At 35.6% G+C, this 14044-nt stretch overlaps 1 protein-coding gene across 1 annotated transcript in view; it reads right to left on the bottom strand.

Moving 5' to 3' along the window:
• The window catches only part of LOC148942837 (lachesin-like), a 357150-nt gene that overhangs the window by 40785 nt on the left and 302321 nt on the right, over positions 1–14044 (bottom strand). Inside the window, exons 9-10 of the mRNA XM_089102806.1 lie at positions 13746–13820; positions 3370–3459 (exon numbers count right to left, since the gene is read on the bottom strand). Of these exons, the coding sequence (XP_088958932.1) occupies positions 3370–3459; positions 13746–13820 (165 nt within the window). The remainder of the gene's footprint in view (positions 1–3369; positions 3460–13745; positions 13821–14044) is intronic.

Raw genomic sequence — 14044 nt, 5'->3', positions numbered from 1 at the left:
TAAACCAAATCAAATTGAATATTGAATACAATCAAATTGATATATAATGATATTAATTGTTGAAAGATCCATGAGCTCAAAATTTTATTTTACCGTAATTTTATTTTTATTTTCAATGCTGTAAGAACTGGAAAAGAAAATATTTGTAATATTATTCATTTTCAGTGAAGCGCCAATGACGCAGTAGGTTTTAGACTTTTACAGTGAGAGATGGAGAAGATACTGAGACTCTTGTTTGTAGATATTTTTGTTCGTTTCAATTAAATAGCAAAATATTTTTTTTGTTTTGAGCTTTATTTGCATATTCAATTTAAGCATTATTTGCTTTAAGATATATTTATTCATTTATATTATGACTTGTTGTTTTTTTACTATGATTGTTTATTTAATTTCTGTTCGTTTTGGGTTTCATTTATTCTTTAATAGTAATTTCTGGTCGTTTTGAGCTTCAATTTTAACAGGTATTTGTATCTCCTGATCTTAAGTTTGAAATAGCCTTTACTTTTCTTTGAAAAACTTCTTTTTCGGAAAGTTTTTTTTTTAATTAATCATAAAAAAAAAGTCATTTGTGTGTTCACTAGCTAATTTGAAGTATTTTTACTTTACTGAATGACTTCAATAAACTTATTAAACTTTACTAAAGTTTATTGTACTACATAAAGTAGAAAGAGTCGCACGCTGGTGAATATTGTGGTAGAAAATTTAGGGTTCGTTAAATCATTTTCTTGTATTTCCCAGTACCATTGTTTAAACAAGACTAAAATAAAATTTCTAGATGTGCAACTGTTTTATCTTAAAAAATTTTTGTCTGTGTTAAGCTGTGTTTTTACATTGAAAGAAGTATTTTTAAAAACTTTGTGGGCCGAGTTTTGCATAGGCAATATGCTTTCTGGATGCAGAACTTTCTTTAATTTCATCAGATAAAGTCGTTTTTGTGTTTACTAGCTAATTGAGATGATTTTTACTTCAAATGAGCTTTTTCGAGTCAAGTTTAGATCATTTTTAGCTCAACTGAAGCCTCTTGGCTTAGATTATTACTGTATTTTAGAGGTCAGACTAACCAAAGTTCTGAAAAGAATTTTAAGTGCTCTATTAAATATCCAAAAACTTAAATATCTTATAGTACAAAACTTTTACACTAGAAAAGCTGTTTCAAACTCTGTCCTTTGAACTGCCAATTTTGGTCTAAAACGCATAAGCGGGTTCAAACTTAATTGCTGGCGTGTTTCAAGCATTCAAGCTCAATTTAAATCAAACAGTTCTTGGAAACGAACTGTAAGTAAGGAGCGATCCGGCTCAATAGCAACCAAACTCTAAAAAACGAGATTTTGATACCAATAGATATATTAAAAGAATTGGTTTATTATGATGATTTTAAATATATAAGTTTCATTAAATTTAGTCTTACCGATTAAAGACTACGAGCCAGATAAAATTTGCCTCATTTCCCAAAAAAGTGGAAAACATCCTCTAAAAGTGTTACAATCTTAATGAAAATTGCACATTCAGATTCAACGTATCAGGAAACATTACTGTAGTGGTTTCAAGCCCCAATCTGCAAAAATGTGGAATTTTGTATTTTTTTTTCTGTTCTTCTTATGTTTTAATGTTGCTCCTTACTTCCTTTGAAAAAACATGTTTTTTAATTTAATCTCACATCAAACCTAGGTGTGCTTGAATTGTAATTTTTAAGATACAGCGCAATATTTTGAATATCTCGACTGTTCATGTCAAGTTAGAAGCTTGATATAAATTTTTTTATCCATCTGGGTGGACAATGTTCTCCAGGATAATGTATTTAAAATAACCTCTATCCCCCCTTCATGGGAGGCTCTCTTTTTAAATAATAGCGGACAAAATTATGATCTTGCCTTCTTTCTTTTTATACTCCCCCGAAAATACTTTCGCTTGATTGTTCAACAGTGGTCAGCTACTATATAGGCATTCCCCCCTCCTTGGTCGATATTTTTCAATATTGAAGATATCCTGACAAAATCCTTTGTATTGCCACAATTTTGTTTGGACATGAATTAAGTTTGGACAATCTACTGGTTCCAATTTTGTTGGGGAAATAATCTGCATGCAATTGTAAGAAATTGGGCTCTAATGTTATATTGCAACCTTGAGTTTTGTACGTTTTCAATATGATACACAGGGGTTTTACAGACAGGATCTTAAGCGGTCTTCAAAAAAAAAAAAAAAAAAAACATGCAAGAGATCCTCGGAGCAGCCTATTGTTTTTAAAAAAGGAGAAAACATGCGATTTTCCGCAGACCGAGACAAGTTAAACTTCCTTGTTCAACTTGCCTGCAGATCGTTTTGGGGACTTGGATCTAAAATATGGGAATGTTTCCAACCTCTCTAATAATTTCATATTCTACTTCATAAGCCCCAATTTGACATGAAGAAGCGATGATTAAAAGTTTTTAGGCTGAACCCCCGTTGTGTTAAAGAAAAAAAGGAAATAAGGTATTTTAGTGGCCAGTCTGGTTTTCTCTACTGTAGATCTCGTGCTTGACTGTCCAACAGTTATGAGATGTTTTTTATAATCTAGATGTTGTCCCAACAAAAAGGGTAATATTTCAAAGCCCCCATAATCCCTCTATTGCAGTTCTTGATGAGTGGGCTTCCCAACAATCATTGCCAAATTGTTGTATTTTTATTCTACATAAAATGAGGGTCCAATAGAAATTACAACGGACCTACGACACTTAAACGGTTATGTTTGAATAAAGTTTGAATACTGAGTGACTTAAATAGCTTATCTTTAAATGGAAGAAGCTTAATACTGGATCACACTGACAGCACCACTTCAATGGTGCTATTGCATGGAAATGACTAGCATTGACTTAACGCTTGACGTCACTAAATGTGCTTCAGCTATAAATTTTCTAATCACAACAGATATATCTAAAATTTATAGGTTTAATAGGAAAAGTAGGATAGCAGATCTCGTGCCGCTCTAGACGAGAAATTTCTAATAAAATTGAGGAAAAAGCATTAGAAGTATATTATTAACGTGTGATGTAATATACGTAATCCTTTTTCTGGATTTTAAAAGTAGAAATCTATGACATAGTAAAAAGTTTAGGAGCACTTTTTCTGGGTTACAGATTTGTGTAACTGAAAATAGTGCATTAGGAGCTACTTCATTATTAGCATCTATTGATGTTAAGAGCCCGAAATATGCTTAAAATACAAGCAGATTATAGGTCATGTTGGTAAAATTCCATTGACTTTTAATACCATTGATAACAAAATCGATAAAGTTCCAAAACTCAAAGGCCTCTGTTAGCCTCTGAGTCGTATCTTTAACATCCGTTGAGTATGATATCAATCATGCAATTACACAATTAGAAGGTTGCTTACTGGAAATATTTTCTGAGCTTCTTAAGTCTGGTTTGCCAAGTATCATCTGCTTTTCAGATTGATGTGACAGTTGATGGTAGCCAGTTCTATCTAAAAGTTGACAAGGAATTATAAAAATTTAAGAGATTATTTAAAATTTATATACAAACGCTGTTGCAAATTGAATGCTATTTCTATTGTTACAAGTTCAGAATACATGAACAAAATCGTAGTTGCACTCAAAATACTGTTAAAATTTAAGAACCCCTAAAAAAGCCAGATCAATGATTGTGTGCAAGAGTACACTTGCATTGAAGCAATCCATTGCTTTGGTGCCAGTTGAATGGAACAGCCTGTATATTGAGTGGAGCTAAAGATGCTGAATTCACCAGCCAAATTCTTTCCATCAAGCCCTCTATCTTCCAGTTTGTGCTGGATACGTTCTATTCATTCCTTTTGCCTTTAATTTTTATTTATCAAATAGAAGGAGATTTAAGGCATTAATTAAGTCTAGCCAAATAATTCATTAGAAATATAATTCCTTATTTTTCTTACCTGGCTGCAATCTTTGTTTTCCTTTTCTTTTTTAATGTCGTATATAAAAAAAGTTCTTTTGACATAGACAACCTTTGATACCACCCTTGATTTTACACATTTATACAATAGAGTTTATAACCAGATCAATAATTTGAATAAGTTGTTCTTAGAAAAAAGAATCTCAAGAACTATACATTTACTCCTTCAGTCGCTTTCAACCCTTGAATTTGAAAGAAATGCGGAGATCATAAATAATTGTCCGCTCTTGAGGTGAACGGTTGACCTATCACACGTTTTTCAAATGCTCTTCAACTTGTTCTAAAACCAAAGTCGTAGAAATTTTCTAGCACTGTCTCTAAAGACGGGATAGGAAAAAGGAAGGGGCTGCACACTCAGATGCTTCGTATGCAAAGAAAGGATAAGGGGACAGGAACATTACCATAGGCAAAGACATGGAAGGCTTTGTAGATTCAGAAGTAGGGTTGTTGTGACAGTACGTACGAGTTAGACCAAAATCTACAGCACAATAATTTGTGTACCTTCGAGAGGTAGTGAGCACCTCCTTGCGGAACAAAGGGATTACACACTTCCTGCTAATTATATTTTTGCGTTTGAATAATTTGGAGCAAGCCAATAAATTTGAATGAGTCTCAAGTTCTTTACGATAACCACCACAAACGAGTGAGAGATAATATGGGGGCTCCTAATAGTCATAAAGATTTTGTAGATAAAATAAGAAAATGCTTCGTTCTAAATAATTATTTTGTAAACTGATTGAAAATAAAAATTATTATGGCTCAATTAGCAGGGTCCATAGGCCATTTGTAGGTGAGACTACGCTAAGGAGAAGCCACAGATTAGTACTTCATAACCCAAGGCTTCAATCCGTGGCGTAACTTCGTCAAAATCCTGAAGGGGGCCAAATTCGAGCCGATTTCCCCAACTCAAAGTGAAAATAATCGTAAAAGTAAGAATTAGCCATATTATAAGCCTTTACGCTGCCTAGGTAAAGAACGATGTTGGCACAATGTATTATTATTATTATTATTTTTTTTTTGGTTTTATGTTTTTAGACCAGGGCATTTCGTATCGAAGAAGTTTTCGCAGAAACTACGAAAACGGCTCACTCAATTGGAAATTGGAAGGGCTTGTGCCCTTTTTAATAGCCAAAAGTGATTGGAAGGCAACTAACACCCCTTCCAAGCCCACCATTTCCCCAAACACATCCAATCAAAATTTTGAGATAGTCATTTTGTTCAACGTAGTTGAAAGATCCGGAAATTATATCTTTGAGGAGGAAACTCTCCCCACAGGCCTCAGGGCACGGGTTGTAAGTTATGCCCTGGGAGCATACAAGGTTTAAATAGAAAGCGTTGTCGTAGAAACTTCAAAAAAGGCTCATTCAATTAGAAATTCAAAGGGCCAGTGCCCTTGTTAATAGTCGAAAGTAATTGGAGGGCAAATAACCCTCTCATTCCCCCTCTCACGCCCACCATTTCCCAAAACACACCCAATCAAAATTTTAAGATAGATATTTTGTTCAACGTAGTTGAAAGTTCTGAAAACTAAGTCTTTGAGGATGACTACTCCCCCCCCCCAACCCGGAGGGCAAAGGTTATAAGTTATGCCCAGGGGGCATATAAGGTTTTTATAGAAAGCGTTGTCGTAAAAACTTCAAAAAGGGCTCATTCGATTGGCAATTGATAGGGCTAGTGCGCTTTTTAATGATTAAAAGTGATTGGAGGCAACTAACCCCCCCTCTCACGCCCACCATTTCCCCAAACACATGAAATCATTATTTGGGATATTCATTTTGTTCAATGTAGTTGAAAGTTCTGGAAATTAGGTCTTTGAGGATGATAACCCCCTCAGAGCCCTCAGGACAAGGGTTGTAAGTTATGCCCTGGGGGCATATAAGGTTTGTCTAGAAAGTGTTGTCGTGTAAGCTTCAAAAAGGGCTCATTAGATTGGAAATTGAAAGGGCCAGTGCCCTTTTTAATAGTCGAAAGTGATTGGAGAGCATCTAACCCCCCTCTTACGCCCACCATTTCCCCAAACATATCTAATCAAAATTATGAGATAGCCATTTTGTTTAACGTTGTTGAAAGTTCTGTAAATTATGTCTTTGAGGATGAAAAACCCCCCACACCCGCCAGGGCAAGGGTTTTTAGTTATGCCCTGGGGGTATATAAGGTTTTTATAGATAGTGTTCTCGTATAAATTTCAAAAAGGGCTCATTCAATTGGAAACTGAAAGAGCTAGTTCCCTTTTTAATAGTAGAAACTAATTGGAGAGTTACTAATCCCCCTTTCACGCCCATTATTTCCCCAAACACATACAATCAAAATTTTGAGATATTAAAATTTTTAAATTTTTAAAATTTAAAATTTTGATTTAAAACATTGAGATTTGAGCCATTTTATTCAACGTAGGTGAAACTTCTGAAGATTAGTTCTTTGGGGATAACGACCCGCCCATAGCCCTCAAGGTAAGGGTTGTAAGTTATGCTTGGCGGCATATAAGGTTTTATAAAAAGGGTTTTCGTAGAAATCTCAAAAATGGCTCTTTTGATTGGAAATTGAAAGGGCTAGTGCCCTTTTTAATAGTATAAAGTGATTGGAGGGCAAACTACCCCCCCACCCCTCTCACGCCCACCATTTTCCCAAACACATCCAGTCAAAACTTTGGGAGAGCCATTTTTTTTAACGTAGTTGAAAGTTCTAGAAATTATGTCTTTAAGGATGACAATCCACCCCCCACAGCCCTCAGGGCAAGGGTTGTAAGTTATTCCCTGGGGTCATGTAAGGTTTTTATAGAAAACGTTGTTGTAGAAACGTCAGAAAAGGCTCATTCGATTGGAAATTGAAAGGGCTAATGTCCTTTTTAATAGTCGAAAGTGACTGGAGGACAACTAACCCCCCTGTCACGCTCACTGTTTTCCCAAACACATCCAATCATAATTTTGAGATAACCATTTTCTTCAACGTAGTTTAAAGTTCTGGAAATTATTTCTTTTGAGGATGACAGCCCTCCCCCCTCCACAACCCTCAGGGTAAGGATCGGAAGTTATGCCCTGGGGGAATATAAGGTTTTTTATAGTGTTGTCGTAGAAACTTCAAAAAGGGTTCATTCAATTGGAAATTGAAAGGGCTAGTGTCCTTTTTAATAGTTGAGTGATTGGAGGGCAACTAACCCCCTCTCTTGCCCACCATTTCCCCAAATACATCCAATCAAAATTTTGAAACAGCCATTTTTTTCAACGTACTTGAATGTTCTTGAAATTATATCTTTGAGGATAACCACCCCCCACAGCCCTCAGGGCAAGGGTTGTAAGTTATACCCTGCGGGCATATAAGGTTTTCGTAGAAAGGGTCGTCGTAATAACTTCAAAAAAAGGTTCATTCGATTTAAAGTTGAAAGGGCTAGTGCCCTTTGTAATAGTAGAAAGTGGTTAGAGGGCAACTAACCTCCCCTCTTACACCCAGCATTTCCCCAAACACATCCAATCTAAATTTTGAGATATACATTTTTTTCCACGTAGTTGAAAGTTCTGTAAATTAGGTCTTCGAGGATACGCCCCCCCCCCTCCCACAGCCCTCAGGGTAAGGGTTGTAAATTATGCCCTGGGGATATATAAGGTTTTTATAGAAAGCGTTGTCGTAGAAACTTCAAAAAGGGCTTATTCAATATGGGATTGAGAGGGATAGTGCCCTTATTAATAATCAAAAGCAATCGGAGGGCGAATGCCCCCTCCCCACGCCCATCATTTCCCCAAACACTTCCAATCAACATTTGGATATAGTCATTTTGTTGAACGTAGTTGAGGGGTCTGAAAATTATGTCTTTGAGTATGAGCCCCCCCCCTCCCCGAAGCCCTCAGGGCTAAGGTAGTAAGATATACCCGGGGGGCATATAAAGTTTTTATTGAAAGCTTTGCAGTAAAACTTCAAAAAGGGCTAATTCGATTGGAAATTGAGAGAGCTATTGCCCTTTTTAATAGTCAAAAGTAGTCGGAGGGGGAATCATCCCCCCAAGCCCATCATTTCCCCAAAGATTTGCGATCAACATTTTGATATGGCCTTTTTGTTCAACATAGTTGAAAGGTCTGAAAATTATGTGTTCAAGGATGACAACCCTCTCCCCGTAGCCCTCAAGACAAGGGTCGTAAGTTTTGCCCTTGGGGCATACAAGGTTGTTATAGAAAGTTTTGTCGTAGAAGCTTCAAAAAGGGCTCACTCGATTGGAAATTGAGAGGACTAGTGCTTTTCATATTAGTCAAAAGTGATCAGAGGGCAAATGCCCACCCCCACCCCACGCTTAGGATTTCCCCAGACACTTCCAATCAAAATTTTGAGACAGCCATTTTGTTCAACGTATTTGAAAGGTCTGGAAATTATGTCTTCGAGGATAACAAATCCCCTCAGCACTCAGGGCAAGGGTTGTAAGTTCCATATAATTTTTTTTTATAGAAAGCATGGTCATATAAACTTCGGAGGGGGCTCATTGGACTGGTAGTCAGACGCTCTAGTGCTCTTTTTAAGAGTCAAAGTTATCGGAGGGCAGCTACCCCCCCCCCCCACACACACACACACATTCGTCGTAATGTCCGGAATTTATCTAATAGAAATTTTGAGATAACCATTTTATTCAAAATAGTCTAAATATCATATAGCAAGGCTTTTGGGGTTGACACAAACCCCAGAGATTAGGGGCAAGGTTTTTAAGTTATGCCCAGGGGGTATTTAAGGTTTTTGTAACCATTTGGATGACTGTTTAACTTTAGAAGAGGCTCAGTCTTTTTTCCTGAAAATGACTATGTCAATAAAAAACGAACAGAAATTAATTAGAAAAAATTTTTCCACAAAATAAGTTTTTCAAAGAAAAGTAATAAACTCAATTAAACCAAAAATGAACAAAAATAGAATCAAGTAATCTTCCAAGCATACAACTACTACAAATCAGTATAAATAAATAAATGAAACCCAAAACGAACAGAAATTAAAATAAATAACAGAGTCAAACTCAAAACGAACAGAAAATAATATGAGTAGGGTTCTAAAACCCTATGCTTTCTAAAAGCCAGAATATAATTTGTACTTTACCGAACAAAATACTTTTTTAAATATTTTAATTTTTATAAGTTTAAGGAATCAAAAACTAATTAAGATTTTAATGAATGAATATCAGCATATGCATATTAAACTGACAATGCACATTTTGTTTCAGTAAATTTATTTGAATTTTCTTCAGTAAATCACAAATTATACTCAGGCTTTTAGAAGCATAGGATTTTAGAACCCTACTCATATTAATTTCTGTTCGTTTTGAGTCTGACTATGTTATTTATTTTAATTACTGTCTGTTTTGGGTTTCATTTATTTATTGATGCTGATTTAGGGTAGTTGTAGGCTTGGTAGATTATTTGATTCTATTTTTTTCATTTTTGGATTAATGGAGTTCTTTGCTTTTTTCTGGAAAAATAATTTTTTCGAAAAAGTTTTTTTTTAATTAATAGTAACATAAAAGGAGAGATCTACTAAAGAAAACTGACTCGTTTCTGTGGATGCTTGAACTATGTAGGCTTATCTTAGTTTTGACAAGATTTTTGAAGAAACTAAATTTCAGCTGGGGGCAAACTGGGTCGGGGGAGGGGAAAACGGAAGTCTAGGAAAGGCAGCCCTCCATGCCCCATACCAAACTACGCCCCTGGTTTCAATACCTTTAGGGCTGTGCAGCCCTGCAACAAATAATCTTATCATTGTCATACAGATGAGCTTCCTTTCAAATTTACAACCAAAGCTTGTTAGTAATTTTTTTTTACCACTCTTAAAGTTCGAATGCATGATCATAGCTTTCAGAGAAATTTTTTTTTTTTTGGTTTTGTAAAATAGTTTCGCAGGCTTGGCTAATGAATATTTTTCTTTTATTTTGATTTTTTTTTTTAGTTTTTTGCAGAGGGGATATACATAATTTAATAACGTTCATAGAATCCCATCTTAAGCCTGGGGGCCAGGATTGCCACCCAGACACATTTCTTGGTATCGACGAACTAGATAAACTGTACCGTTGCAATTCAAGAAGATACCGTATACTGAAATGGGAATTCAATTTACTTTATCAAGGATAAAAGGAGTGTGTCCTAGAAAATCCTAAATCTCAAGTGTGTTCCGATACTTGGCTTCATTTTTACCTAACTTTGTATGTATTTTTTCACTCTTGAGATTGTTTTAAGTGAATTCTAAATAAGCGTATTAACATGCTAAGATACTAGTGTATTCCAATGCTAGCGTGTTTTTTTGTGCTATCATGGGAGATAAAGGAGTTAGACCCTGGTGCCGCGCCGATGAGGGAAGATCGGTGGCGGCGGGGCCAAAAACAGGCGCCACACCGCGCCGCCGGTAAGATGTCGGTGGCGCGCCGCCAATAGGATGTCAGCGGGACGCCGTCGGCGTGATCAATGTTGACCGCAAACATTAATGTTTTCATCAGTCTTTCTCAAATCACAGCTTAAATTTACAACAGATTCCAGCCTATTCATGAGTTCAAAACTTGACAAGTCGCTGGCTGGAAACTGATTTTCTTCGTTGTTCATCAAGAGAAGTAGAAATCTGATAGAAACAAAATGGCTTTGGCGTTTCAGAACCCTTGCATAATACGAGTAGTTGAATTATCTATCAGCTATATTCTTAACATAAATAATTATCAAAATTAGTAGTTTTTTTCATCGAGCGTTACTGCATACAAAACTTCAAATACCGTATTACAAAATTCGTCAGTTATCTGGGTAAAAACTTTGAATATAACTTGAACTTAGGAGCTTAATTTTTTTATAATGCTCTTTGCCTCTATATATTTTGTCACCTTTAAACCAGTTTAATTAGGCGACTTTGATGTTGATTGTTTTTTTTTTTTTTTGCTCTTTTGGATTACTAAAAAGCCTTATTGTATCAAAAACTGGTTTTTAATAACAACTTAAAAAAAAAAACATTTAAATTTTTTTTTTGGCTCCTTTATAGAATATATGTCATGTAGGCCAAGGCTGAACTGCTGCTTTTTTATTGCTTTTGGCTGCTCTTTTGAATATTATTTATTTTTTCTTTTGGGGATTCATTCCAAATTATAAACTGATAAATACCTAATATCAGTCAAATTATAAACTGCATCTAAAATGAGTAAATTTATCAAATTAAAAAATACATGATGAACACTTCACATGAGAACACTTCAATTTCAATGAAACAAAAACACTTAATGGTTTATTCGGTATGAAGAAAAATGAAGTGCCAGCTCTTAGGTAAAAAATGAAAAGCTCATCCGTTTTAAATGTAATTAAATAAAATAATAAGCAGACTGAAGTAGGTCCAGGAAGATGTTGAGATTTTCATCCTAGTTCGTCACTTTTAATCCAAGCAAAATGTTAAGACACTTAGTATCAGTTATTGAGTTTAAGCTTTGATTTCCAAAAGCTCACAAAAACTACCAAATTTGAGAAAGTCGCAACAATAAGTCACCTCTGGTCAAAAATACTCAAAGACTCCTCTTTGATCCCGACCCAGGCTCAAAGCTTCTGCTATGGTCATATCCATGGAAATCTCCAAAGAGTTTCTTTTTAAAATAGCTTTCAAGCGTAGTTAGGGCTATTTAGCCTTTTCTGCTTTTTTTCAAAGCTTTGAAAAAAGTGTTATAACATTCAAAATGTTATATTTGTTATATTTGTGCATATTTTTGGTAATCATTTGTGGGGTGATCGAATTTTTTAAACGACTGTAGATACGTAAGAACGTTGCAACATCTAGTACCCTGAGGTCAAAAGCCTGTCAAAGACTCTTCCTTGAACCTCCCAAATTGAAAGCTTTTATAATGACCTGGCCTTTTAATGTAACTTGGGCACTGGACCAAGGGTGCCATTGTCACTCGAGCGCAACGTAAGGTGGGGATGTCGATATTGCTTTCGTCACACCAATTCGTTTTAGTGTGAATCGACCTGGTATATGTGAATGAATGTTTTCAAAGCAAACGCGTTTCATCAATAAGAAAAAAACGGGTTGGACGCATATGTCCCTTTCCCTTTGGAAAATAAAACCATGCAAGTGCTGTATGAAGTATAACTCACGAAAATCTTGTTAATTTTTGTCAACTTTTCAACTTTTTGGCATCCCTGCTTTCAAAATAAAAATCAAGGTACTATCACTTAAATATAAAAACCCCCTATCCCCCCCTCTGGATACCATCTTGATAGGATACAGGCTCTGCTTTAAATAAAAAAAATAATTAACTTATTGGCACCCCTGCTTTCCAAAAAATTGAGGTATTTAAATATGATAGCTCACTACCCCCCCCCCCTCTGGATACCACCTTGATAGGATGCTGTCTCTGCTTTAAATTAAAAAAAAAACACTTTTTGGGATCCCTGCTTTCAATAAAAAGAATTTCGAGATATTATCATTTAAATGTAAATAAAAATACAACAACAAAAATGTCGAAATTATTCAGATATACCTCAAAGTATTGGAAAACTGAGTCATAGATTCGCCGTGGCATTCAATAAGATCCAAAGAATCTAATTAAAAGGGAGCACGTACAAAAGCTAAATTAGGCCAGTAGCCTATGAGAAATCACAAAATACCCAAGACAATGAACAAGTCCTAATGGGGGGCCCTGGGTCTATCAAAATATTTCAATGGTTTCCTAAAGAATTTGATATCATTTTCTTCTGTCTCAACTTGAAATGAAAAAAAATAATTATCTTTTTGGCATCCCTGCTTTAAAAAAAATGAGGTATTATCATTTGAAAATGATAGCCCCCTACCCTCCCCCCTATAAGCAATAGTTTACAATTTATTTATGAATCATATTTTTTGGGTAACTTCTGGTTCGAACTTTAATTCCCTAACCTTGTACATGGCTTAGTTTATAGCTAAATTTTGTCTCAATAGACCGTTTTTTCTTTTTTTTTGGGGGGGGGGGAGTAAAAATGATTCAGAAATAAGATTTTATTTTCTATCAGGCGTTCAACAATTGAGTGTTAAACATTATGAAAATATTATCTAAAAACAGCAAAAAAAAAAAAAAAATCTGCAAAATTAAAATTCAGCTGTAGAAACAATCTGTCGGTTGTAAATTTCAAAATCCAACTGAAGGCTGAAGCTGTATAGTAGTGAATGCGTTCTATAATTCTATTCAACTTGAAAATGAAATTCTTGACTACGAATGATGTAAGAAATAGCGATTGGGAAACTGCATTCGAAATGATTTAGGCTCATTTCATAAAGACGATACTTTTTTTTGTCACCATATTAAGAACTGTGTATATTGTAATATTTGCAATTGCATATTGCATCTGTTTGGTTTTTATGCAAAGTAACAAAAGAGACGAAAGTTAATGAACAAGAGAGTAGTGAAGAATTATGGTATGCAAGGTAATATTTGGTAGGGAAAGTCACTGGTGATAAATCGCTAGGGGTGGCACCGTGATTGCGTGATTTTCGGGGATTTGGAGAACCAATTTTTTTTTCGGGGAAATACCCAAAAATTCAGGGATAGTGCAAGCCCTGCTTGATTTCTCATCAGGAAAATCGAAATACTAACCCACACGAGAAGGAAAAGCTCCGACTTTGTGGTTGACGCAGTAGAGAATGGACATCAAAATAATTTAAAGTTGACCGAACGCCGCGACCTCTGCCGGCGGCGGCGTTGCGATACTCCGGCGGCGGTCGATCGCACGCGGCGTCAGCGGCGGGTGGTTGATCTACCGGCGTGGTAATAAGGTCTAAAAGGAGTTATTAATTTGATTTCGCCGACCCAGCCCAGTTAGTGGAAAACAACAAACAAAAGAAGGTGATAGAAAAATATTGACTAACCATTGAAAACCTGGAGCTGCCTTGGTTGCTTTGTGGATATTACTTCGGTCACTTCTTTGATTTCCTGGAGCTCACCTGAAAGAGTAAGAAAAGTCACGTTAAAATTTAGTGCAGAATTATATCCCTTCCTTGAGTTTACTACAGGCTTGCAATCTGGAATCCTTAGGATCATATGTGTTGTGGATCCCAGAAAGTGAATATAGTTTTTGATGCAGTATTTTACAGTAAAAATATTAATTCAGGGATTACATCACTGCCTCTACGACATGTTTGTATTTGCCAAAAGGCCCTAACAAAAG

This window comes from Artemia sp. Qi Xiang Cuo, chromosome 16 (genome assembly GCF_049724085.1).
Source record: "Artemia sp. Qi Xiang Cuo chromosome 16, ASM4972408v1, whole genome shotgun sequence".
Classification (NCBI taxonomy): Eukaryota; Metazoa; Arthropoda; class Branchiopoda; order Anostraca; family Artemiidae; genus Artemia; species Artemia sp. Qi Xiang Cuo.
This window is presented reverse-complemented; position numbering and strand designations above follow the sequence as displayed.